The sequence below is a fragment of the Callorhinus ursinus genome, unplaced genomic scaffold, assembly GCF_003265705.2.
Source record: "Callorhinus ursinus isolate GAN/ISIS: 27379988/994484 unplaced genomic scaffold, GSC_fseal_2.0 scaffold34, whole genome shotgun sequence".
Classification (NCBI taxonomy): domain Eukaryota; kingdom Metazoa; phylum Chordata; class Mammalia; order Carnivora; family Otariidae; genus Callorhinus; species Callorhinus ursinus.
The window spans coordinates 15,293,068-15,320,317 of NW_027397096.1; the positions used below are offsets into that span (position 1 = coordinate 15,293,068).

General features: G+C 43.7%; 2 protein-coding genes across 10 annotated transcripts in view; one reads left to right on the forward strand and one right to left on the reverse strand.

Annotated features, from left to right (window-relative positions):
- TRIM25 (tripartite motif containing 25) overlaps positions 1–24,408 on the forward strand; it is a 57,642-nt gene extending 33,234 nt beyond the window's left edge. For 2 of the 8 annotated variants that reach the window (XR_003204277.2, XR_003204278.2), the window contains 2 exons: positions 13,203–13,290; positions 16,182–16,231. Coding sequence is in view for 5 of the 8 variants with exons in the window: in XM_025851073.2 (XP_025706858.1) it covers positions 1,054–1,111 (58 nt within the window). In the remaining 3 variants the exon portion in view is untranslated. Of the gene's footprint in view, positions 1–1,053; positions 8,065–13,202; positions 13,474–16,181; positions 16,232–23,174 lie in introns of those variants that run through there. The other 6 variants (XM_025851074.2, XM_073879569.1, XR_012374463.1 and 3 more) reach the window with 5 other exon arrangements.
- On the reverse strand, positions 1,272–26,560 carry DGKE (diacylglycerol kinase epsilon). 2 transcript variants are annotated; one of them, XM_073879571.1, is made up of 14 exons: positions 26,424–26,560; positions 25,509–25,985; positions 17,929–18,088; positions 15,838–15,957; positions 13,907–14,050; positions 13,470–13,627; positions 13,080–13,131; positions 11,841–11,954; positions 10,306–10,377; positions 7,847–7,974; positions 7,504–7,615; positions 6,935–7,128; positions 6,694–6,754; positions 1,272–3,049 (listed from the first exon to the last, which is right to left on the reverse strand). In XM_073879571.1, exons 2-13 carry the CDS (start codon positions 25,961–25,963, stop codon positions 6,733–6,735), a joined length of 1,731 nt encoding a protein of 576 aa, XP_073735672.1. In that variant the 5' UTR covers positions 25,964–25,985; positions 26,424–26,560; the 3' UTR covers positions 1,272–3,049; positions 6,694–6,732. The 2 variants fall into 2 exon arrangements, with proteins under 2 accessions (XP_073735672.1, XP_073735671.1); XM_073879570.1 differs by having other exon boundaries at positions 1,272–6,754.
- Positions 26,561–27,250: the final 690 nt, after the last annotated feature.

The window sequence follows — 27,250 nt, forward strand, 5'->3', positions numbered from 1 at the left end:
GGTGGTGGTGAGGGGCATTGAGGGTGAGAAAGCAGCAGGCGTGAGGACCGGGCGTCATCGAGCTCTGCATTACCGGTCTGTCATATGGACTCGGTAAGGTCTACTCGGGCACTGCCGATTATAACGAGATGAAAGTAAGTAAAAACATCTAGCAGAGCACCCAAATGGCCAATAAATGTGTTAAAATGTAAGAAGTCAAAACACGGACTTGTCCGGGGTTCTTAATAGTCTTCCTTGTGAACTTCAGTGGGTGATTCATGTTTAAACTGACTGATCAAGAGAAGGTACACTAGGCTTGGCAGTGTCTGTTTAAAATAAAAAGTAGGGGGCACCTGGGTGGCTCAGATGGTTAGGCCTCTGCCTCCGGCTCAGGTCATGATCTCCAGGTCCTGGGATTGAGTCCCACATGGGCTCTCTGCTCAGTAGGGAGTCTGCTTCTCCCTCTTCCTCTGCCTCTCTCCCTGCTCCTTGCTCTGTCTCAAATGAATTAAAAAAAAAAAAATCCTTAAAAAAAATAAAAAGTAGGCAAGTGAACAGTGAATTTTTTTTTTTAAAGATTTTATTTATTTGACAGAGAGAGACACAGCGAGAGAGGGAACACAAGCAGGGGGAGTGGGAGAGGGAGAAACAGGCTTCCCGTGGAGCAGGGAGCCCGATGTGGGGCTCGATTCCAGGACCGTGGGGTCATGACCTGAGCCGAAGGCAGACGCTTAACGACTGAGCCACCCAGGCGCCCCCCCCAATACTTTTTTGTTTTTAGAAGATTTTATGTATTTATTTCAGAGAGAGAGAGACAGAGAGCATAAGCCTGAGTGGGGGGGGGTGGATGGGTTGGTGGGTGGGTGGCAGAGAGAAGCAGGCTCCCCACTGAGCAGAGAGCCTGATGCGGGGCTCGATCCCAGGACCCTGGGATCATGACCTGAGCTGAAGGCAGATGCTCAACGACTGAGCCACCCAGGTGCCCCGAATTTTTATTTCAAAAAATTTGTAAAAATGGACTTTTGGGTGAAGACAAGAATGAATGTGCATTCAAGTTTGTATACTCTGCCCCAGGCTACCAAAACCATGTGGTAGGAATCTTCTATTCTGCTTTCTGCCCACAAGCACCTGACCCAGAGCTTGCCACAGTTAGTCCTGCCGTAGACCAAGGACCATCATCTGTGAAACTAACTCAAAGCTGTTATTTTATCTCACTGTTGTGTCAAAAAACAACACAGGATCAGACTTTTTGGAGTGCTGCACTTTAAATTTTATTAAAAAACAAGCAAACGTTTCCAACACATCAAATGCTTTAATTCTCATTTGTCTATAGGCATCAACCACGACAATACAGAGCAAACACAACAAAGTGAGTAACACAGGGTACTTAAGCAGTAGGTACCTGGCACTGTGGCCAGGGGTGGGGGAGAAAGTGCAAAGGCCAGCTGGTGTGCGTGGCTGGAGCCATCCCAAGTGTTGACACTGTGGGCTCAGAAAGCCAGTTCAGCCAGCTCACCTGCGGGTGATCAGGGCCAAGGATCCAGGCTGCTCTAAACGTGTAGAAAATAGAATTACAAATCACAGTGCCCATTGTCTGTGGGGCTCCTTCAAACAGATCAAATTCCAGAGAAAGACTGCTGCCAGAGCCCAGAACCAGAGGAAGGAGATCAGATGTTCTGATGAGCCACTGTCCTCGACTATAGCATGGCGCCCTTCTGGCAGGAATGTTCTCACACGTGGCACAGTCTGCGTACGTGACGGATGCCCTGTTGCCTGGACAGTGTGAGGGGAACAAGGGCAGCAACCTAACTTCCCAGCTCTCCTTTCTAACTTCCCACATTGGTCACCAAAAAGCACCACACAGTGGAAATTTCCTACGGTTTATCTTGCTCAGGGCGTTCTGGGTGGACACTTCCCTTTAGTGGTGAGGCAGCCCAGGAAGTGAGCTGCAGAGATGGAGGAAGTGTCTAGCATCAGCAATACACTCGTATCTACAGCTTCTAGGTGACTCGCTTTCTTCTGACGTTTCTGCAGGTGACTAGGTTCAATCATTTAAGTTTTGTGAACTTCTGTATGAGAGAGGGACATTTCTGAATTCTTTCTCCAGATCCTTGGAATGTACCTTTTTGATACCTGCAAGCCTCATGCACTGACTATAGTCAGGGCTGTGGGGGTAAACGTGTGTATTTACAGAACTAAAATTAACTAAATACTCAGACCATTTCTACACTAAAATTAGAAACGGGAGGAACGGAGGTTAAGCCAGTGCTTTACTATTCAACAAAATGCCTTTAAAACTTGAGAAATAGCCCAATAGTCATATTCCAAGCAGCAACCGAGACCACCACAGTATTTTTCACCAGAAAACATGAGGTTTCTGAATATGTACAAATCAGCAGAAAATGAAACAGGTGATAAAAGTCATTAGAATAGTGGCTTCCAAACCCTTAAAAAAATAGTGGAATCCTTTTTTTTTTTTTTCAAAAAGAGGAAGAATTTTATCTACCGAAATCTTATCTGAAGCAGCATCCAGCAGGGGGCTGCACCCAGTGAAGTGAGAAAGCAGGAGCCCCTGGGGGTCCACTCCACTGGCCCCCAGCACTGCTTGTTCTCTGAGACTCCATACATCATAGTCCAAAACCTGTTTCCACGGAAGGATCTGAGGCTACCAATTTTTATGTAATTGAGTCTAGACGGATACATGAATTTGGAGAGGATAGGAACAAACTGTTCATAGAATTCCTCTAGAAGAATGATTTGGGGGGGAAGAACACAGTGGAGTGAAGGAAAAACAACTTTAAGAACATCCAATTCAATTTTTCTACAAGGTATCCATCCAGCAAAAGCCCTGGGTGAACACGAGGTATGGACCAGTCGCTTGAAAAATGTCAGGTGTGTATCACGAGCACCCGAGGTGCCTGTGAATAACACTGGAGATGTCTCTGTCCCATCTCCGGAGACACTGATTCCTCAAGTCAGGGGCTGGGCTTCGGCATCAGAGGCTGTCAGCGCCGAGGGATTTGTGATGCTGCAGGCAACGTGATCACACTTTGAGAAACAGGAGACAGGCCTTAAAGGGAAATTTGAGAAAGGCAGGGGCATATTTTAAAAGCAAAACCAAAACCACTGCTTCCGTCTTGTCGCTGAGAACATACCTTCATTCAGCCTGGGACAGAGTAAGAACACTCTTTTTTTTTTAAATTCCTAGATATTTTTTTAAAATAAATCTACTTACATTCCATTGTCCCAAATTAGGTAGAATTAAAAAAACCTCCGAATATGAAGTGCTGGTTCTTGCTTCAATATTATCATTTCAAGGAAAAACCACACAAAACTATCACCTATTCTATTGACCTTTTTGGCCGAACAAGTAAAGATTATGTATTCGGATCCACATGAATCTGTAAATTAATAAACCTTTAAAGTATTCTAGTTAGTGCAAATTTAAAATTCCATAATACACAGTAAATACAATTTTGCTTTATATTATAAATGCAAACTATTTTTCTTTTGACATGCTGGTAGTATGTCAAACGACTTTACAATTTTTTTTTTAAGATTTTATTTATTTATTTAATTGCGAGAGAGAGAGAGAGAGAGAGAGAGAGAGAGAGAGAGAGAGAGAGGCAGTGTGAGAGCGAACACAAGCAGGGGGAGTGGGAGAGGGAGAAGCAGGCTTCCCGCAGAGCAGGGAGCCCGATGCGAGGCTCGATCCCAGGACCCTGGGACCATGACCCGAGCCGAAGGCAGATGCTTAACGACCGAGCCACCCAGGTGCCCCGACTCTACAATTTGAGTCACAGAATATTTTACAACTTTAAGTAGGCAAACATATTTCAAAAAGCAAATACTACATGTTTTGACACACCCTACAATAATAAAAATAAATAATTCTGACTATAAAATTTTTATAAACATTAGCTACGTTAAGGGTTCACAGCTAATTGTTGCAGAAAACCTAAAACTCATTTAAGATCACGTAATCTATCAGACAACCTGTATCTTAAAACACAAGTCAGTTTGATTTCTACTGAACATAACAGAGCACTGAAATTATCACCATCTACTTATGGGATCCATAAGAGCTGCCAGGTACTCCGTGTTTAAGCCGCTAAGCTGAAGGAATTGGGAATGCACCAGGACAGCAAAGGATGAGAGAAATCTAAAGACAGACATGGAGATATGCTTTACTTCATGTATTCCTTCCTGAGAATGTAGAATTTGTTATTGTGTTTAAGTCAAGATGATTTAAAATGGAACAGGAAAATATTATGGCAAATTATTTTTTGCGAAGTACAGAATCCCTGGTGACGTTGACGTCTGCTACTCTAATGTGTAACCTGCAAACAGGAGCCTTGTAAACTGACCTTATTTAAAACAAGACCTATGCCTACCCATTTATTTGAAATGCTGGGTACATGTGCCTAAAAAGTAAATGGACTTTGCTAAAATGGTGTTTTATGATATGGTATTCAGAAATAACTTTCCCAAATGAAAATGAAGTCTGAATGACTAAAGCAAAAGAAAAATCTTCATGAAGAGTCAGTAGGTGAAAAAAAACCTCACTGGATTATGAAAATTGAAAAAACAATTTGTTTAAATACACAAGAGTGTTATATATAGATCTGTTCTAAATCCAATGTAACATTATGGTTAGAGTATGGTTTTAACCAAAAAGATAGTTATTTTGATTATTTTAATTCTGATATCCCAAACTATCTACTTTGATTCTACAACTAGCACTATGGAATTATATTATAGATAAATTACGGCCTAAAGTAAAGTGAATTTAACAGTATATTTATAAAATGTGACATCTGTAACAATGTTGATCATGAGTTAAGGAATAAAATTCATTATTCTCAAAACATGATCAGTCCATAAAAGAAAAACCTATAAAACTCTCCCATCAACCTTGACGAAGCTGTATGAAAAAGGTGAAAACAGATTTGCTCACAAAATCTTTCAATACTAGAATTTAGCATTTCCTGTTGAGATCAGGAAGAGGTTAATTTAAGCAGAAAAAAAGTATTTTATATATATAATGCACTGACTACTGTATCACTACTAAGTTTTTCCTTCAAGGCATGGCCTCAGTCTGAGGGTGAATGAAATTTAAGTTTATGGCAATTCATGGATGACAGATCCGTAACAGATCCTTAAAGGAAGCTAATGGTGTTTTGGGGGATACATTCTAGTCTTTCAGAGATTAACGTCATGAAAGACCACCAAGCCCACAGAATGGGCCATTTGTTAGGAAAACAGCAGGCTGGAGGCCCAATGGGTCTGCCTCACTGGCCTGAGGGTGCAGGCTGGTTCACACCAGAAGAGCGCCCTCTAGGGGGGAACCATGAGACTAGCCCTTCAGTAAGTTCTTGGCAAATGAGGGGTCAGATAAAAGAATGAAATGAAACTTTCAGTTACGCAAAAGTTGTTTGCCAGTGCTTTCATTCCCCTCTTTTTAAAAAAAAAACTGAGTAATATTTCTGAAGAATGAGAATAGCTGGATAACATATATGTCAGGAGAATTAAATTATGGGTGTTAATTAGTCAACAGGCTATACTTCTGATTGTGACTAGCTGAATTTATGTGATAAATTTTTTTTTAAAGATTTTATTTATTTATTTGACAGAGAGACATAGTGAGAGGGGGAAACACAAGCAGGGGAGCGGGAGAGGGAGAAGCAGGCCTCCTGCTGAGCAGGGAGCCCGATGCGGGGCTCGATCCCAGGACCCTGGGATCATGACCTGAGCCGAAAGCAGACGCTTCACGACTGAGCCACCCAGGCGCCCCTGATATTTTTGTGATAAATTTATGTGATAAATTTAACTTATTAAATAAAGCCATATATTGTAAACACTAAACACAAGTATACCACAATGAAGAAAATAAATAAATAAAAAAATATCTCTCTCATTTTAAAATAAATATGATATAAACATTTTAGCACAGGATTCTGTCTGCTTCCCCAAGAGGATTTCTGTTAAGTACTCTGGATATAAAGGACTACTATGCTTCAAAATACTACAAGACCACTGAACTTTTAGAAGTTACCAATCATTACTGAACTTTTTTTGAGCAATTACTATGACTAATAAATTTTCTGTAGTACTTTTTTTTGAATTGTGTATACTGTCTTTTACTCAGGAGAAACTGGTCAACTGTCCAGTTCAGAAACCCTAACTTTCAATCCAAAGTGCTCTGAATGTTATTCTTTACCAGTTCACCTATGTGGTGGTCTTCTGGCTACACGGGGTTATAAACGAGATGCTGAATTCCAGCTCAATGTGGCCATTAACAGGGTTAAGCAAGCAACATCTGGGGGTCTGAAAATGCTCTCAAGATAAAAATTATGACAGAAAATTTAAGTATTGTCTTTCTTTAACACTTCTCCTTGTAGGTTTCCTAGAAATAGATCCTTACGGATCCACTCAGCGCTGGGCTGCAGGAAGTCTTCGGAGATAAGCTGCAGGAGGAGGGCCTGCATCACCCGTGCTGGTTTGACACGAATCATCTCCTTTCAAAAAAGCAGGTTCATTTTTAAAATGTTATGGTGTCACCACGTTAACAATTAAGATGGCAATGATTTTTCCACCTACATCTTGCTGGACGTGTAATGTGTCCATCAACTGTGTATTCGAGAATAAGGAATGAGGGCGCGTGGCTCAGAGTGAGTCCCACTCTCAAGCAAAAAGCCCCAAGAAATACCTCACCTTTGAGTAATTAACGTTCCGTGACTTTTTAAAGTTAGTTCAATACGACTGGGGTGTTTTGCTGAAAAAGGAACAGGCGTCTGTAAACAACTGGAAATCTGGCCGTTTCTGGAATGCTATTTACATAAACGTATACCCATTACACTACTGGTGAAATTAAGACTAAACAGTTGGTAGGGAATTTCTAACTTTCGGACGACCATGTATGTCCGTGTGTGTGAGGGTTCTCCTCTAAACTTGCATTTCCTCATCCGTCAACTCGGTTTCCTTCCTGTCCTCTTGATCGGAAGTACTGGAGATGTCCTCATCCGTCTGTTCTCCAGAGAAATACAACATCAGGGCGTGCGTCTTGTGAGTTATGGTCACGGTGCAGGGCCCCTGGGCCCACGGCTCCCCATCTACCTGCATTGGCATCATGGAGCACTTCAAAATCAACTGGTATTAGGGAACAAAGAACGAGAAGAAAGTCACTCCCCTAAAGTTCAGAAAGGTCTTCCTTAGTACTATCATCCACAGTCCCTTAAGCCCTCTTAGGGACAAGTCTAAGCATTTCGTTCTCGGAGAACTAATCTGAATATACCTTTACTCATCAGTTGTTTAAGGGATTCTTTTCCATGGAAAGCTTTGTTCCTCCCACACCTCCGGTTTCCTCCCCCACACACCCAAGCCTTGGCGGAGGCTGAGCAACAGTGCGGCTGTAGAGCACCGTGCGAGGCAAGCTGTGGTGGGCAGATCTGGATCAGTGGCTTAGAAACGGACTCGGACAAGTAGTCTCCGCACGTATGAAGCACAGAGCGACACCCCACCTACCCGCACTGTGTGTGCCTGTCCTATTCGAAAGGGGTTTGCCAGTTTCACTTGGATCTGAGCACAGTGGAAAGAGCCGTACACGCCAACGACCTCCAGCAAACCGTCATCATGCCTATGGGTGGGCAGAAGGAACACGGACTGCGTGAGGCAATGGAGGAAAATCAGCCCCGTGAGGACAACTATGTTCTCACGGAGGTGGACAACCAACCGGTTAAATATTCCTAGTAATGAGGTAGGCAAACCAGAAAACCCTTTAGAGAAAATACGAAGAGCCCGCAGAGACCACGGGACGAGCTGCTTTAAAGGAAACCCGGCACCCCAAAGTGGCCGCCCGTGCGCGCACCTGGCGAGAGGGTACGTCTCGTCTCCCATCCCTTCCCACAGTCTGCAGCCGCCGCCCCAGTAGCCGATGTTCAGAACTATGATGCCTTCCAGGTTGGGCAGTTCGACTCGCTCGCCGTCCAGCTCTAGCTTTAAAGAAATCCGAGCAGTTCGTTACCACGGGGCACAGCCGCTCAGGATTCACGTCCATTTCCATCCACGCAGGTCAGAGGCGCGCGGGTAAGAGACTACGGCCTACTCACCGCCCCCCCCCCCCCAAGGACTCTGCCTTCATCTTCGGTACTTATTAGAATACATTAATTACAGCATTCTTTTTTAACAAGGTAAAATGGCACCATTTTTGTTAGGTCTCAGTATCTTTTTCCAGCCTTATCTAACTTGCTGTCCCGGTAGCGTCCGACACTCTTCCAGAACTACTGCCTTCCTTGGTTTCTGGGAGCCGGACTCTCCTTCCCTGGGAACTCGTCCTCAGTCACTACCGAGAGCCCCGCCCCCTGCCTCACGCTAGCTGGGTCCTGGGCTCCCTGCTCTCGTCAGGCTGCAGACTCTGGAGGAAAAGCTCAGCCACTGCCATGTCGTTAACTGCCATAACTGCCGCCTCAGAGCTGACAGCTCCAGCCTGCCGGTCCGGGAGAGGACCCGGGCCAGATCTGCGTGACCCACTGCCCGTCGAACACCTCCAACTGACCGCGGCCCGAGACTCCTCTGCGCGGCACTGAGCTAATGTGGAGTGGAGCATCTCCTCTGTGGCCCTTACCACCGACTTCCCAGGGAAGGTAAAGGTGAAGTAGGCAGAGATGACCCCCAGGTGCCTAAGCCAGAAAGCTGGGGGTCATCTCTGCCTTCTTCACCTTTACCCTCCCCTTCTAAGTGCCCGCCACTCCCAGTCCAGCACACCCTCGGCTCTCCCCTAACGTGTTCCTACGGGCTCTGTCTGCCCTCATCTCTCTCAGAGCGGTGGGACGGGCGCTTACAAAATGCAAACGTGCCATCCCCCGATGACAGCCCTTCAGGGCTTGACTCATGCGTGGGATGAAATCCAAGTTCTTTAAAGGGCCAGTACGGCCCCTCTGAGATTTGGCCTCAGCTCTTTCGCCACTTTCCCTTCCGCAAGCCGTCCTCCAGCTTGAACTCACGCAAATATACCACGTTCTCTCTTACTTCTGGATGTCTGCACGTGCTCTTAGCTGAGAACAGCTTCCTTCTTTGGGGATCGGGCAGCAAAGCAAGATTTACTGAGCGACAGTAAAGTTTATTGAATGATAGAGTAAAAAGCTCTCAAAGAGGGGACCCGAGAGGGTTGCCCAGCCTTGAACAATTTTCACCTCCCTTCGCACTTCTTCCAGAGAGACTTGTTTCAGTCACTTTCCCTAGACGGCTGCTCTTACTTATTCTCATCAGACCGAAGGCCTTCCTTATCATGTCCCCCCTCATACTGCCATGTGGCTTAGATGTCTTCCTTCTCTCTACACCGTACACTCAGGGAGAGCCGGGGATGTATTGAGTACCTAAGACAGTGCCTGGCCTTTGGTAGGTGGCTTCACAAATAGTATTTGTATAAGTAAAATAACAGACACACACAAAAATAAAGCGTTACCATGTCTGCTTCACTCTACCAATGCTATTAGAGCCCAGGACAAAGGAAATATGATAAAGCTGAAGGGAAGTGTTTTTATGGCAAACACTGCCGTTCGTCCCGTGCCTCAGCTGCAGAGTCTGTGAGCTCAGTGTTAGCCTGACGGCCACGGCCCTCCCTGGCCTATGTGTATCAGGCTCCTCACGTCCCCTGCCCCTTGTTTTCTCTTTTCCCAAGCCGTCTGCCGGAACCTTCCCCTCTGACTTACTTTACTAGTTCTAGGTTTCTCTGTATTAATGTCTTTGTCGGTGTGGTCACCCATTACAGATTCTTTCTGGAAGTGAGCAAGGAATATATACAAGACTTTGCCATATCGGATACTGTAGCAATAAGCACTCGTTAATATCCTACTTTTACTGCTCATACATCTTTACTCTGCTTTAGTATATAAGAAAGATAGACACCTCAGCCATAATATAAATTACACTCTGCGTTTAAACTTCCTCTAGAGTCCCTGATGAGTCAGGCACTGTGTGAGACTGCTTAGCATGGGCCATCAAATACAAATGGAAGCTGTTCAGCATCAGTTAAACAGACGAGGTGGATAAACCTGGGTTTGAATCCTGGTTCTATGTGTATTTGGGGACTGTGTGGATTTGGGCAAATTACTTAATTCCACAGTTTCCTCCTCTGCATAATGGGAATATAATAGTACCTGCTTTACAGGGCTATGGTGACAATGTAGGGGAATAATGTGTATAAAGCACTTAATAAAGTACCTGGCACACAATAAATACTTCATGTATGTTAGCATAATATGTTAACAGAAAATTCAGCATTTTTGTTAAAAAAGTTTATAATCACCTAAAACTTTAAAAGCTTACCTCAACTTTTTTATTCAAATCTTTACATTCTTGTACTAGACAGTCTTTGGTTCCATAGAATAAGTAAACAGCCTAGGAGAAATGGATAGAAAAGGGGATATTAAAGCAACCTAACAAGCTCTGTAAGCAAGACAAGGACACTATGGCAGCTTCCTGACACGACCGTCAAGCCGTGTTTCCTTAGAGTGGACCCAATTCTCATGGGAAGAAGGGGCACCACTACCTTTGAGCTGAGTTAGCCCATTTTTCACAGGCAATGTGAGATAGGTGTGGTTCGTGACTAAATGGTGTTTTCTCCCCGTTTATCCGAAAAGCTGCATTTTATAAAGAAATACTATATTAAAATTACAAAATTCTACCTTTTCCTAATACTTCAGATTACTTAAAGGAATACAGATCAATCTAGTGAACATTTTATAATCACTTTTGAATACAGAAAGGCTGATGAAAGCACTGAGATGTGAATTACTAACCATACAAACAGCAACACTTACTGCCTTAGCAACTATATGAGTAAGAGGAGACTGTTAATTTGAAATATCTGTGAAACAAAACCAGGAGGAAAACTGTTTTGCATTTAATTTTCACATCCTGTTGCTCAATCACCAAATGCCATTAAAAAAAAAATTTCAGGGGCGCCTGGGTGGTTCAGACGGTTAAGCGTCTGCCTTTGGCTCAGGTCATGATCTCCAGGGCCTGCGGTCGAGCTGCACGTTCGGCTCCCAGCTCAGGGGGAAGCCGGCTTCTCCCTCTCCCTCTGACTCTCCTCCTGCTTGTGCTCTCTCTCTCTCTCAAATGAATAAGTAAAATCTTTGAAAAAAATATATAATCAAAACTTCCACCAAAGGAAATCATTTGTACTAGAAATGAGAGTGATGATCATAGTTAAAAAGGCCGTGGTAAACAAACTGCTCCTTCTCTTACTTCATCTGCATTTTGGAGTTTTTTGAACCTAAAGGAATCTCTTTTTCCACTATGATTTCATAAAAACTTTCTCCTGCCTAAAATTTCTTTGCAGTTTTAGTTGCCATTTAAATAAGATAAGCAATCGGGTGCCTGGGTGGCTCAGTTGTTGAGCGTCTTCTGCCTTCGGCTCGGGTCATGATCCCAGGGTCCTGGGATCGAGCCCCGCATCGGGCTCCCTGCTCGGCGGGAGGCCTGCTTCTCCCTCTCCCACTCCCCCTGCTTGTGTTCCTTCTCTCTCTGTGTCTCTCTCTGTCAAATAAATAAAATCTTTAAAAATAAATAAATAAATAAGTAAATGAGATAAGCGATCATGTATCTTTCCATCTAGTTGCTACCTAAACTAAATGTGCTTTTGTAAAACATTCTCTGAATTAAAAAGTGTGAGTTGTATTTTGATAAAATATATTTAAGGATCTAATCTGACAGTCTTACACAAAAACAGAGCAGGTAAATGCTTCCATAAGTAAGTTCTAGTTGAATCTACTTGAAAGGATGCTAGATAGAATTAAACTATTGATTTTTACTGTACCTTCGGTGATAAGCAGGCAATGTTATTTTATCCAACACACCTTATTAAGAATTCTGCTAGAAAACAGAGATGGCGCCTTCTCACGGTGAGCATGAAAATGGAGAGCCATGAGAGCATCAGGTCCAACGGAAAAATAGTTGTTCATAGTGAATTCCTGTGGGAGGGGGTACGAGGAAGTGACAGATTAAGAGGAAGTGAGAGATTATGTTTAGTCTCAGCCTATGACATATGTTAAGTATGTAAATCTTAGTCTTTATGTTCTTCGTTAAAATTTTATACTTTCTGCATTTACTTTTCACTCAGAGCTGATACTATCCAGTGGTTTCCAGAACTAAAGCTTCAGTTCAAAGGCCAGTCACAATCCATATGAATTTCCCTTTGCTGTTCTGGTTAATATGCTATGCCTCAGATCTTACCATCCAGCCCGGCTCTGCTTTGCATCCAGGCTCTCCACGCCTGTGTTCCCATTACATGTGCTTTTTACTGTCACGGCAACTTGCAGGGTCCCCACTTCATCTATTTCCCACCCCGCAAGGACCCGTCTCCATCTCCAGCTCTGTCTTGCTCCTGAGCACTAAGCCTGCATCTCCAACTCCTGTCCAGTGTGCCACAGCCTCGAGGCTGAGGGGCCCCAAATCTAACTCCTTTTCCTCTTACTCAAACCTGAAACTCTTTTTATCTCAGTTAATGTCATTTCCATACATCCAGCCGTTAACAACCAGAAATGTGGTATAATATCTTCTCTCCTCCCCTAATACCGATTAGCTGCCAGGTCTCGCTTAATTCCGCCTCTAGAATGTCTTCCGATTTCCTGGTGAGAGGCCCCTTGTTCTGCCCTCGTGCAAGTTTCCAGGCTATTTTCACTCCGTCCCCAGAGGATCTGCTATAAAATACAGAGCTGCTATCTCCGCAGTAGTTGCTACCCAGGATCTGCATTCCCCAGGATCTACTTCCTCTGCCTGGAGAGTCTTTTGTCCCTTTTTCTATTGGTCTAAATTGTGTTTACCTTGTAAGGACAACCTCACAAGTCACTTCCCCTGAAATCTCTCCTGCCTGATCTGCCGGGGAGGCACTGAGTGCCCTTGCTGTTTTTGCCCCCACGGCCCTCTTTTGAGTCCGATGTGGGGGGCTGAGCATGTGGGTTTCTCTTCTGCTCCGTGAGTGGCCCCCGGCGGCAGGGAGCACCACGGCTCTGTACCCCAGCACCATGCCACCCCCATACAGGGGCCACTGCCTCACGGCTGCGGAACCCGTTGCCGCGGAGGCCCTAGACACATACCTTGGGCTTTCTTAAGTTGTAGTACCCTTTATTTGTTACTTGAACCTTCCACCTAAAAAACAAATTAAAAAAAAAAGGTAATTATTACCAAATTAACCACCTGTTAACTATAATTATTACCAGTCAACTCTGGATGCCTAGAAATGAGGTTCTTCTATGAAAACAGCATTTGAAGAAATGAGCAGATCAAAGCAACGACACAAATTCTGAGGTAAGTCCTCAGCCTCACATGACTCCAGTCCTTCCATGACAACACAATAGGCAGCAACAAAAGAAATGCCCAGCACCTGTACGTTTCAATTACACGGGAGCTACATAAGTCTTCATTTTTAAACCAAACGATATTCCCGAAGCTCCAGAAGTCCACCTTTTGGGGGAAGTACCGCTCACCTGTCCAGTTTAATCGCATCCGCTTCCATCACGTTTCTTAAGACCTGCGCGACCGGGACCTCCCCGGCATACCCTGTGCCCCAGCCCAGGGTGTTGGACAGATCGTTGCCTGTTCCCAGAGGCAAGACCGCGACCTGGGGAATGTACTTCTCTTGTCCCTAGAAAACGGGAGGTACAGGTTAGATTTTTCTCTTCAGACCACTCGTAGGCTCATAGTATTTGGTAAAACTCACAGACCAAAGCGAGAAAGACACAACGTAACGACTGTCTGTTGTTTTGCTGAAGGTCATAGGAAGTGCTTAGTCATGAAATTCAAAATTGGCAATGTCTTCTAACATTCCTCTGCATAATACAAAACAGGACCTGAAGAGCGCCTCGCGGCCTCGGAGCGGCTGAGCTCCTGCTGTGAAAGGCACACAGGTCTTACAGATTGATACCTTAATCTTCATTTCATCCACCGCATCCAGGACCCAGCCCACAGTGCCGTCCCCCCCACAGACAAGCACGCGGGCTGAGTGACAGGGAAGAAGAGTGCAAAGCTGCAGGGCTTTGATGGGGGGGGTTTTAGTTACATCAAAAACCTAGAAATGAAAGAAAAGGAAAAATTATTTTTATCCAACGCCATCCTCCATTTGTGAGGGTGCTGTCCCTCCCGATGAGCATGGATATGGTTGAAGGAGAGTCCTGGCTATGGTGTGTTTAACAGCATGCCAGACTCTTGAGGTTCCTTGCAGCACATCCCGACACTGACCCTACTTAACAATGAGTGAGCCTCATTCCGTTGACCAGGAAGTGGAGGCGCAGGGAAGTTGAATAACTTGCCCGTGATTCCCCAGTAACTACATGCTGACATACAAATTCGATCCTATGGCGTGTCCATGATACAACACTGCCTCCTTCCTGTTCACAAGAAACCAGAATGTGCTAAGTTTATCTTTAACCAGTACTTCATACTTTATACTGGATTCTTCACATCCATGACTAGTGCAAGTCAGAGCATGTTTCTGGAAAACAGTTTTGCAATATGCATAAGATAACATAAACATGCAAGGATGCTTGATATCTATAATTTTGTAAATGATCTAAGAAAATATTTCAAAAACCAAAAATGCGTGTTTATAAAAGTATTCAGTGCGGCATTATTTACAGTTGTATAATCTTAGAGACAAACTCAACCTCCAACAGCAGGAGACTGGATGAACATGATATATCCATTCAATTACTTATCTTCCTCATTACATGTCTAATTATGAAGACTATATCACACCATGGACAAATATTAAGTAATTAAAACAATACAAATTTTAGATCTAGATTATTGTTACCATAATGTTAATATGGAGATGCACAGACAATTCATGGAAAGAACATGGACAAACGAAAACAACAGATGTATTCATGTGGGGAAACTGCAGGTGACTTTTTTTCCTTTTTATCATTTTTATAGTTTCCTTAAGTTGTACAATGTTGAAGGGGAAAAATACGAATTGGAAGGAAAAAAAAGTTACTGCATTTCTGATCGCTGCATGGGTTATTAACGTTTTTCAAAGTAGAAGCTACTACCATGTAAACTCAATGGTGTGATCCTTTAATTCTTATTTTTTAAATTGAGGTATAAGGCGCATGTAACAAAATGCTCATTTAAAGTGAACAATTAAATGATTTTTAGTACGTTTACTGAGTTGTGCAACCACCACCACCATCCAGGTTAGAACATTATCATTGCTCTGAGAAGACCCCTCAGGGTCTGGGTGCAGTCACTCCCCATCTACAGCCCTGGCCTCGGGTGGCCGCTTGTCTCCTGTCTCTGTGCACCTGCCTTTTCTGGACAAGCCCAGTAAGTGGAGCCACACTCTCCAGGCCCTTGCACCTGGCCTCCTTCACTTAGCATGTTTTTGAAGCTCACCGTTGGTAACACGTATGCATCAGTACTTCGTCCCTGCTTCTCATGGAGTTACATTCCCTTGTGTGGGAACAAATTTATCAATTTGCCGGCTGATGGGACAGCTGGGTTGTCTCCACTTTTCGGCTATTATGGATTTCGCTGCTATGAATGTTTGCGGGACACATGTTTTCATTTCCCTTGGGTCGGTTGCTAGAAATGGGATTGGTAGGTGATATGGTGAATTTATGTTTAATTTTTCAAGAAACTGCTGCACTGTTTTCTAAAGTGGCTACACCATTTTATATCCTCACCACGAAAGCACCTCTTTCTCCATGTATTTGAATGGCTTGATACTCTTAAAAATTCTTTCTATAATCAAGTGGCGACTGTTTTAAAGCATTAACCACCATTACAACGATGGAAAATGAAAAGCTAAACATGACAAGAAACACAGAAGATTAACTAAATTTTCTCTTTAGTTACCTGGACTGGGTTTAGGAGAATCCTAAATTCTCCCAGCAGCCCTTCTCCCATGTTCGTTCCACTACGAGAGTTGGCCAGGATTATTAACGGGGTCCATTGCCTTCCAAGCTTAGAGGCTAGCTAAAAAAATTAATGAGAGTGAAAAGGGTTTAATATCTCAAAGAGGGCGAGCAATAAAATTTTCATTTCCTGGTAACAAAAGTGCTGTAAATTTGCTGGGAAAAGAACTATCTCAGTACAATGAATACAGTATATAAATCAAAGAATTCTAGGAATGGAAAGTGAACTCAGATGAATAATTTAACTCACACTTATTGTACTAATTCTCTTCTCCATTATTCTAGATAAGTCACCTGGTGATGCCTGGATACTCATGTAGGAAGGAACTAACAAGGTAGCCCATTCTACTACTAACTCAAATTGTTAGCAAGTTTTGACTTAAACAGAGTTAAAAATCTGTCTTTCAATAACTTTCATCATTCTTATTTTGCTTCCTAAAGCTACAAGAAATAATTTTATTTGTTCTTCCACTGAACTTGTGCTCAAACACCTGAAGCATTAGATCTTTTATCAGTCTTGTCTCCTAGGTGATCCATTTTAGGTTCTTTCAACTGTTCACAGAATGGACACAGATTTTCTCTGCTCTTACCTTGACTGTCCTTCTCTGGATGTATTCTATTTTAGTTTGCAAGTTTTTTTAATTAAAAAAAATTAAAAACGAGGTACTCAGAATCAGATTCAAGAATCCAGATTTGCGCAAAGGCCAAAGTCAAATGAAATTCATGTTCCTCTAACCTTTCCATTTCTTTCTTCTCCCCTTCTCCTTGTGGATGTAAACATGAATGGAGATATTCCACAGTCTTATGTAGTGATTCTCATCCCTTAGGATCTCAGATTGAATTTAGATATATTAGGGGATTCTATGTTTAAAAAATATGTATCATAACATTAAAAATTCTTTTAAGATTTTTATTTATTTATTTTAGAGAGAGAGTGAGCATGCGTGAGCTGGGGCAGGGCAGAGGGAGAGGGACAAGCAGACTCCATGCTGAGTGAGGAGCCTGGACTCGATCTCAGGACTGTGAGATCACGACATAAGCCAAAACCAAGACTCAGACACTGAACTGATTGAGTCACCCAGATGCCCCAATGTTTTTAAATTTTAAAATGCCTTTTTCTTTGGCAGGAATAGCGATAAAGATGACATTTAAGATATAAAATCCTAATTGGAAAAGACACATAATTTAATTTCGAAATAAAATAGTTTAATTGGGGCACCTGGGTGGCTCAGTCGGTTAAGCGTCTGCCTTCAGCTCAGGTCATGATCCCAGGGTCCCTGTTCAGTGGGGAGTCTCCTTCCTCCTCTCCCTTTGCCTCTGCCCCTCCACTTGCTCGTGTGTTCTCTCTCTCTAATAAATAAATAAAATCTTTAAAAAAAAATAGTTCAATTATTTTGGCATATTCAAGTAGGAAATAAATGCAAATTTTTATAGTTATCCCTTAAGAACTACATACAGAGAGACACATATCTATCAGTTTCCATACACATACATACTGCAAAGTGTCACTGACAGCTTTAATGTTCAAATTATTTGTAAGGAGCACCGAATGTGCAAGGTAAACTTATCTCTAGGCACCCTACATAAAGTTCTAAGTAGAAAAATTCTGTTAGAACAATGCATGAGGAAAATCCATGTTTTCTTTTCATGGATAGTAATAATGAATTTCAAAGCTGGCTGTTTATGAGTCATCTGAGGATCTTAAAGGAATACAGATTCCTGGGACCTGCCCTAGGCCCACTAAATCAAAGCTGGTGAGGGAGATGCACTCAGGAATCTGCATTCTCAAAAAGCTCCCCAAGTGACTCAGATGCAGGCAGTGACTGAGAAACCAGTAAGAGAACATTTCCAATTTCCCTCTAGACATGAAAGGACTCTAGAGCCAAACTCTGAGGCACCTCCCTGAATACGGGGCAGGGCTCTCTGGCCCGCTATTACGATTCTTCCCTCCGCACTCTGTACCTGTCGCATGCTCGGGACTTCAGCGGCTTTATGAAAATCAATTACATAAGGAAAAATGAACTCTGATTACCACCGCATAATCTGTTTTTTTGTCTTTACGCATCTGATTAATAGAAGTCAAATAACTTGGGGGGATGATGAGGTTTCTAAATTCTCCAAAATCACATTTTTCATTCTTCAAGCTATTTTTCATGCACTCATCATGTACTGTTTTCTGACACCAAATGCACCTGAGGGAAGGAAGAAACAAAGACAATTAATTTTAAACCATAATTTTAATGATGGGTAAACCGATTATTCTGTCAAAAAAATTAATAGTAATCTCATCACTATTAGACAAAAAAAATCGAGCAAAAAAAAGATTTACAACTCTCTACTTAGTGAAAATGGGCAATCAAGTTTGAACATACTTGGCAGTGTAATCTAATAGTGGTTTTTAAAGTGTGGTCTGGGGCCCCCCAAAATCCTTTCAGGACAACTCTGAGGTCAAAATCATTTTAATAATAAGGGGCGCCTGGGTGGCTCAGTCAGTTAAGTGTCCTTCTTTTTTTACAGTTTTATTTGTCAGAGAAAGCGAGAGTGCGTGCATAAGCAAGGGGGTGCGATAGAGGCAGAGGGAGAAGCAGATCCCCGACTCTCCGCCGAGCAGGGAACCCAATGGGGAGCTTAATCCCAGGACCCTGGGATCATGACCTGAGCCAAAGGCGGATGCTTAACTGACCGAGCCACCCAAGCGTCCCAAGGTGTCGGACGCTTGATCTTAGCTCGGGTTTTGACCTTGGGGGTCATGAGTTCAAGTCCCACATTGGGCTCCACGCTGGATGTGGAGCCTACTAAAAAAAGACAAAAACCCTTTAATAATAATACCAAGCAGTTATTCTATCTTCCTTCTCTCAAGAGTGTACAGACCCAATGCAGAAGCAGACAGGAGAATCTAGGTGGCCTCTAAACTAAAAAAGTGTACCAAAAAAGTAAAACAGTGTCGCTCTTCTCACTAAATTTTCATTAAAATATTTTGTTATATTACTTAAAAAATGAGTATTTAAATAGTTTCTCAATTTTAATGTGTAACATGGTAAATGCCAGTAGACATAATCCCCATAAACAAAAGTGGGTCTAGAACAGTGGTTCTGAATCTTAATTAAATGCCCCCTGGCCTGGGTCTTTGAAGTGTTTCCTCAGTCTAGTTTGTCCAGTTTGAAAACCTCTTAACTTATGACCATCTGTGAACACTCTAGTAAATATAGCACAATAGTCAATTTCTTGTTGGCAGTTAATACAAAACTAGCCTATACGTTTGCATTTGAAATACAGACAAAAGACATTTACATTCTGATTTGCCTCTCAGAATGCGTGTGTGTGGAACAAGCAGAGAATAGCGCTGGAAAGGTCCTAGGTTTCCATTTTTAATCGGCTAAGAATTTAATCCACTTACAGACAAGGCAGAGCTGACCATACAGACAAAAGCAGGCCCACAGAAAATAATGGTTATAATTAAATGAATTAAAAAAAAAAAAGAGGATAAAAGTCTTTCGCCCAAGGTCAACCCTTCCGGACTTCTATTTTAAGGTTGTTTTTTTCCGATGGATGTTCAGATTTGCCAAGTGATTACTGATATTTACTCAGGAGTCCTATTTACTGCTGAAAGAAGTGTTATCTGCAGGATCTGTTAGAAAACTGTAAAACCACTTGCATATGTTTTGTTAGTACTTGCTTTCGAACTAAGCCTGAGAAACCACAACAGACTGCTTACGGCAGGCCAAGTCCACCAACCCCACCTACTGCGTGCGCTAGTCACTTTCAAATAGGGTACTGTTACTGAGAATAACGTGAAAGGGTCCTCCTGAATTATTTCACATTGCTGTCCTCTGGGAAGAAAAGTGGGACTGAGGGATGAGAAGAATGTTCCCCTTTTACTCTATATTCTTCCGTACTGCTGTACTGCTTGAGTTTCTAAAAACTAGGGTATATTCATGAACTCCCTTTATAAACTTTTAAAATTATATTTTAAATAATATCAGTGTATCAGAAAGACAGAAAATAAAAATCATCCAGAGACAGTTCCTCGTAACTTTTTGATGTACTTCTCAGTTTTACTGTGCATATATGCTTGTTTTTCAGGAGGGATATGATGTATGTATATACATCCGGACAGTACTTTTCTTTCCAAGTTCTCATGAATGTTGTTCTATGCCATTAAATATTTTATTTTTTTAAAGTTTTTATTTATCTATTTTGACAGAGAGAGAGAGAGACAGCGAGAGAGGGAACACAAGCAGGGGGAGTGGGAGAGGGAGAAGCAGGCTTCCCACGGAGCAGGGAGCCCGATGTGGGGCTCGATCCCAGGACCCCGGGATCATGACCCGAGCAGAAGGCAGGCGCTTAATGACTGAGCCACCCAGGCATCCCATCTTTTACTAGCTTTTGATAATTTCATGCACTTTTTATTGATGTAGGATATCAGCCTCTTTTCTGTCACATTTACTACAAACTTGTTTCATGTACATCAGTTTATTTTTTGATAGATCTCTATTTCCCTTTGTGATTTATTTAAATGCTTTTATGCTCTGAAGTCCTTCACCATTTCCAAACTAGACACTCGCTTATCTCCCCGCCCCCCCCATTCAGTTTTCATATCTCTGTCTTTAATTCAGTGCTTCTTCTGGGGCTACAGGTTCCACTGAGAATCTCACGAAAGTATCCGGATTTCTTGGAATCTCAGCCATCTGTGAACTAGGAGCCCCTGCTTTAATCCATCCGGGGTTTATTTTGGTATATAGTGGGATAGGAAGATCTTGCTTCCCCCCCGCCAAGGAGTACCTGTCCTAGCACAATTCATAAAATAATCTTTTCTATCCCTACTGATTTGGGACACCTTTATCATTTACTACATTCTCATCAATTTCACAAAAGATTCTTTTACCTAAAATGATGGCTATCATCAGCCTTTGCTCTGTAAAGGTAGAGCCAAAATGCATGCTAGCTATCCAACCTTATACTTTTCCTTACAAATACCATATTCGAAATCGGGACTGGTCTCTTTATGTATTTTGTAATTAGTGTTTAAACTGATCTAGATTTCAAACCTGATGGGAAAATAAGACATTGCTAACAATGTCTTGATATTTTAGTTTCAGCAATCATATCATTGACTAATTGCTTCTTTTTACTTTGAAAATTTTTACACAGAAGTCAAAAGTATAGCAAAATGACTGTAAGCCAACCCTTCACTTTGATTCTTAATATTTTTTTCCCACAGTTGCTTTATCTCTTTCGATGTGAACTCCTATATTCCTGAATCATTTGAAAGTATTACAGACATTATGAGATTTTACCTTTCAATACTTCAACATGTATTTCCAAAATATAGTCTTTTTAAAATGTTTTGCATTAGGATTTTTTTCCTACAGTAAACATAGATAAGCCCACCCCCTACATTTCAGCATTAATATCTTACTGTAATTGCTTTGTTACATTTCTATCCATCCATTAATCCACCTAATTTTTGGTGCATTTCAAGTAAACTGTAGATCAGGATACCTCCTAAATGCCTCACCAAGCAGGCATATTACTACCTAGAGCCCATCATTTATTTATGTTTTTTCTTTTGACGTAAAATTTACATGTGATGAAATGTACAAATTAGTACATTGGCTGAGTTTTGACAAATGAACATTTTCATGTAACTAAAACCTTTACCAGGACATAGAACATCACCCTATGTGCCATTCTTGTGCAGGAGTATGACTGCTTTATTTTTTTAAAAAGAAGCTTTACAGGGGCGCCTGGGTGGCTCAGTCGGTTAAGCGTCCGCCTTTGGCTCAGGTCATGATCCCAGGGTCCTGGGATGGAGCCCCGTGTCAGCTCCCTGCTCAGCGGGGAGCCTGCTTCTCCCTCTCCACCCTGCTTGTGTGCTCTCTCTCGCTATCTCTGTCACTCTCTCTGTCTCTCTCAAATAAATAAATAAATCTTAAAAAAAAAATTAAAAAAGAAAAAAAGAAGCTTTACAAGGGGAAAAAAGAAACTACTGGCAACACTGCTTATTATTTTCTGTAAAGCTACCTGTTGATGATGGCTCTCTTCTTTAATTTGCTGGAAGAGGCGGCAGAACTACACGTCACGTTGAGATGTTCGTGTATGATATTCCCATGACAACAGGGGTTGGCCAACTACGAATATGTCTGCCACCTGATTTTGTGAATAAAGTTTTACTGAAGCACAGCTATCCCCTTTCATTTATGTACTGTCTAGGGCTGGTTTTGTACTATGATGGACAGTGCGTTAAGTAAGGGTCCGCAAAGCCTAAAACACTAAGTTTTGGCTCTTTATAGAAAGTTTGCCCACCTCTGCTCTAGAAGATGATCTGGTATCTTTCACTGTTTCAGATAATGAATGAAATGAATAAATACATACCAAGAGAACACAGAAACATAAAGTTTAAGATCAAAGCCGAGGGGTGCCTGGGTGGCTCCGTCATTAAGGGTCTGCCTTTGGCTCAGGTCGTGATCCCAGGGTCCTGGGATCGAGCCCCACATCGGGTTCCCTGCTCAGTGGGAAGCCTGCTTCTCCCTCTCCCACTCCCCCTGCTTGTGTTCCCTCTCTCGCTGTCTCTCTCTCTGTCAAATAAATAAATAAAATCTTAAAAAAAAAAAAAAAGATCAAAGTGGAGACTAAAGTGGCCAATGTAATTACCTACTCAAAGTCAGAAGCTTTGTTTCATTAATCAGCGTATGTGTGTGTGTGTGTGTGTGGTGGGGAGGGATAGGATGTAATGAAGAAAAGGTCTTATCAATAAAAAGGCACCTTAAGTTTTCCTAACAAGAGACGGAATACTATGAGGAAGAAAGGTTTATTTAAAAACTGTAACAAATACTTATAACAAAATTCCCTATTTTAGTCAGAAGAGAGGTGGGAAGAAGAAAAGACCAGGAAAGGGGCCTAAGATACTAGGTGCAGGAACACATTCTAGTGACTGGGGGTAGATGTGGGGACACACACACAAGAGAAAAAATTTACAGGGAAAGTATAATCTGGCACAATGCCTGGCACAAAACAGATGCCTGCTATGTGAAAATTAAATAATGACTGAATAAGTATAAATTAAAGGGCCTGTGTCAGTTATTCTGCAGAGCTTAAGTGGGCTGCAGGCTTTAAAATCAGTTATTTCCTGGGTCTTTATAGTTCCCTTAAGTCTCGTACTTAGATTGCGATACAGACACGGAAGGAGCCCTTGCCAGGGCTAGATAAAATCCAGAGAGGGACAGTCGGCTTGTGTTTAAAGGTTCTAAACAGATATTTATTTTGTTTATTTTTCAGAAATATCTAATTCCTACAGAAGGTCACAGCAGACAGTAATCCTGCATAACATTATTGGCTAAAATAAATCAGAATACTACAAAACATTCAGGACACTTCTATCCTGGGATAGTAAACACTTCCTAAATTATACAGAGATAATTTCTACCATGGTTGAGGGGTTCTAGCATGCTGGGAAAAGACTGCTCAGTAACTGGTAAGAACAAGGTCGTGAGGAAAAAATCATCATGTTCACTGTGCACAAAGGGAAGGATACCTCATTAAGGACAGAGGCTGATGTTGTAAAAGGTACATAAATACAGCAGTGGTTCTACAACTTTAGAATTACCTGCAGAGCCTGCTAGAGCAAAGATTGCTGGTCTCCAGGCCAAATTTCTAATTCGGTGGGTCTGGGGTGAAAGTAGGGTTGCCAGGAAAATAGAAGATGCTTGGTTAAATTTCAATTTCAGATAAACAGTTTTTTTGGTATAAGTCTACCCCAAATATTGCAAATGTTTTATTTTGTTTGCTAAATCTGGCAACACCAGAATGTGCATTTCTAACAAGTTTCCAAATGATGCTAATGCTGCTGGTCCGGGGAACCTACTTTGAGAACCACTGAAATATAGGCTGTTATGTCATCATCGAGAAGGAAAGATTGGTACCTGGGGGTGAGTAGAAGATCAGGTAAGGGTTCCTGGAGGAAAGGGCATGAGATGAGTCTCTAAGATGCCTAGAAACTAGCTAGGGGAGGAAAGCCTTGAGAAAGAGAAGGGCAGAACAAAAAAGCCTGATATTTTAAGGAAGGCACAGCCAGCTCAGCATTGCTGGTGCATCAAGTTTAATGCAGGTGGTAGTAGGTAAACCTGGAAGGGTAAGCGGGGTCCGGAGAGCACGTAAGACCCTGGGTATCATGGTGAGCACTGGAAGTTTACACTGAAAGACCATCAGGGTAAGTGATGGGAGCAACTGAAGGGGTTTACTAGGATTATTCGTTAAGGAGTATGTGAAGCACAGTTAAGGTATTTATGGAAGCCATTTTTATCTAATTCTGCAGACACAAAGAAGGGAAGGGAGTAAGATGCAAGTCATGTCATCTTTCCAACTAATCCTAGGTTTTGAAAACTAAAGCTTACCTATAGAGAGAATTATGAAATTTACTTAAAGATGCTGGTAACCTAGCTCTCACTGATGCCAAAAGAACAATATCTAAATTTGAAAGATACCAAATAAAAATTAATGGTTATAAAACTCAGTTGTTTAAAATATGTTTTTGAAAACTTTTCTTAAGTCTAAAGCTGATGTGTAAAATTGTTAAAAATAAGATTTAAAAATAGGTGTTGACCTAAGAGTGCTCATGCTAAGTTAAAAAAAAAAAAAAAAAGGGATTTTGAAGTAAAATAAAAAATAAAGACAAAAATTAAAAAGTAACCTGACATCCAGTGTCAGCTTTTGAATTTAGTTCCTAAACACTCTTAGGGCCCTTTCCACTTGTCAGAAATTAAACTCATGACAATGAAGATGTCCAGACCTAAGGCTGAGCCAAGGCTAGGAGTGCCTAACCCTAATCTGGGGGTTAGACATCCCAGACACAGGTCTATTTTACCACCAAGTAAAATTCTTTCAACTGTAAAATGAGAGCAGATGATCTGCGGAAGCAGCCTTCCTTCTTACCAACCTCTAAGAACAACAAAGGGTGTCTTCCCTATTTTCAGACAGTATTTAAGAACATTAATGTGTTGTCCTGTGTGTGTATTCAGAAGCCGCTAAAATATTCTTGGCTTAACCAAAGACTCTTGTCTGAGATGCTACATGTCCTGGAAGGCCATTTGGCAAAAGTAGAGTGCCTCTAAGTGCTATCTTTCACGACAGCAGCGATATCTAGATTTGAAAAAGATGCTTCTGATGCTGCCATGGAATGACACTCATTTTCATTCATTTCCCCATTCATAATACCCCAAAGAGAAGGATCAGTTTGGTGAGTCTAGGGAAAAGCTAATTTGTCCATACTTGGATTCTCCTTACTTAAAATGGAGATAATCAATAGGAACAAAAGCTAAAATACAACACACCGTGGCTATGAAGTCTGCAGCACTCAGAGACCTCCGGATCCAAGTTAAGTGCCAAGTTTCATTACCCAAAAGGGCAGGCTGGCTGAGGAGTGGGGACTGGATGTATCATCTGGGCAAATGACTACTGCAAAGCTGCCCTGCCTGTCCAATTCCCAGGGACGTTTATGAGCTTGTTTCCTCGAAGTGGACAGTTTAGGCCATTTGCAGAGATCAAGGTAGGCCTCTCCGCCCACTGCATGAAATCCTGACTCCGACGCCGCATTCTGGGGCACAAAGTCCTTACCTGTAATCGCAGAGCTTGGGCTGGCTGCCGCACTGCTGCTTGCAGACCACACAGTAGCTGCACAGGGGCACGTTGCCCCGGATCCAGTGGTGGGGCATGGCGTCCAGGGCCCTGCTGTCACTCTTGAGCATGATCTCCTTGCACGGGAAGCGCTTGTCGGCCTTCTTGAGGCAGCCCTCGTCCACGCGCAGCCCACAGCAGTCGCAGAAGGCGCCCAGCAGAATGTGCTGCGCACACACGCAGCAGTAGGTGGGCTGGCTGAACAGGTCCGTGTCGCGCCAACCGTGCTTGCTCTTGCGGAAGATGTCCCTGCGGTGCAGTTGCCGGCGCGACCGCTGGAGGCTGCACCAGAAGGTGATGAACACGGGCAGCAGCACCGAGCACAGCGTCCAGAGGACCAGGTGCCCGTCGGCAAACAGGCCCTCGTAGGGCGCTGGCCGCTTCTCCCCTTCCATCTTGTCCAAGGCCGATTTCTCACTGAGAGACAAACAGGCGGGGTCCACCCGGGGCTCGCGGTCCCCGCCCGCCCCCCGCCTTTCAGGGGACCCCGAGGGCGCCGTCCGCCCAGGGGGCCCCCCTGTCTCCAAGGAGGCGCAAGCGCCGCGTCTTCCCGGCGGCCCGACCCCGGAGCCTCCCGCCCAGCGCGCTCACGCTCCTCCCCGCGTCGGGCACCAGAGAAATGGACAGGCCGCCCTCGGCGGGGAGGCGGCCGCGGTGCTGGGCGCCCGGACCTCTGGGCACTGTGGCGCACGTGGGCCGCGCGGCGCCGGCAGCGCCCGTGACCGTTAGCTCGGGGCCCGCACTCCGCTCCCGGGCGCAGCCGCTCGGGTCGAGCGCGGCCTCTCGCAGGCCTCCACCCGCTCACCCCTCTCCCGAGGCCTCGCGACCGGCCCCCGCCCGCCCCTCGGGCCCTACCTCGCGTGGGCGGGGGCGCGGCCCCGGGACCCAGGGCTTGGGGCTGCCCTCGCGCCGCCGCCCGCACGAGCCCGCCTCCGGAGCCGGTCCAGGCGCCGACACCGGCGAAGGGCCCCGCGAGCCGTACGCACGCCGAGCCGGGCGGCGCGGCCGCGGGCGGGGGCGGGGGCGGGGCCTGCGGCGCGAGCCCCGGGGCGGGGCGGAGGTGTGAGGAGGGACGCGGAGGCCGACGGGCCTGGGGGGGCGGGCCTTGGGTAAGGGTGGGGCCAGAGGAAGGGGCTGGGCCGTGGGCGTGGCTTAGGGAGTACGGTGGGCGGAGGAACAGTAAGGTGGGGGCGGTAGAGAGGATGCGAGGTTGAGCCGCGCCGGTGTGTAGCCGTAGGAAGTTCTAGTATGAGAGATTTACAGTGAGCTTATCTATGACCTTCACCTTCCCCCACCTCCCTCAGTGGCCGAGGTGGGAGCTGGCACGTTTTGAATGATGGAAGGGAGAAAACTGGCAGTTTTGAGTGTTACATACTAAAAGAATGGGACAATCCAGGTCAAAAATTGATAGATGTCACCTGAGTGCTTGCCAGTTTATTAAACACACGCTGGCTTACTGTGGTCCACGCACTGTGCCGGGAGTCCCAGCACTCGCAGAGTGCCGGGCTTGTAACAAGCCCGATAAGAAGCATTTATTTAGACCTATTAATAATGGCTTACTGCATCCCAGCTTCCATCTCTGCACTTGCTAGAAACCAGGCTGAGTTTATCATACCCATTTTCCAGATGAGGAAAACCAAGGCATAGACCGCTAGAGAAACATGCTTGATGCCCCAAAGCCA

What these genes read in the sequence shown, in the direction of transcription:
- DGKE (XM_073879571.1), bottom strand. Translation starts at nt 25,963, where the DNA reads ATGGAAGGGGAGAAGCGGCCAGCGCCCTACGAGGGCCTGTTTGCCGAC. An exon ending in ATTTGAATAAAAAAGTTGAG is followed by an intron (nt 7,975 to 10,305) that starts GTAAGCTTTTAA and finishes ATTTCTTTAAAG; the next exon opens with CTAGAGCTGGACGGCGAGCG. An exon ending in GAGTTGACGGATGAGGAAAT is followed by an intron (nt 6,755 to 6,934) that starts GCAAGTTTAGAG and finishes TTCCTTTTTCAG; the next exon opens with CAAAACACCCCAGTCGTATT.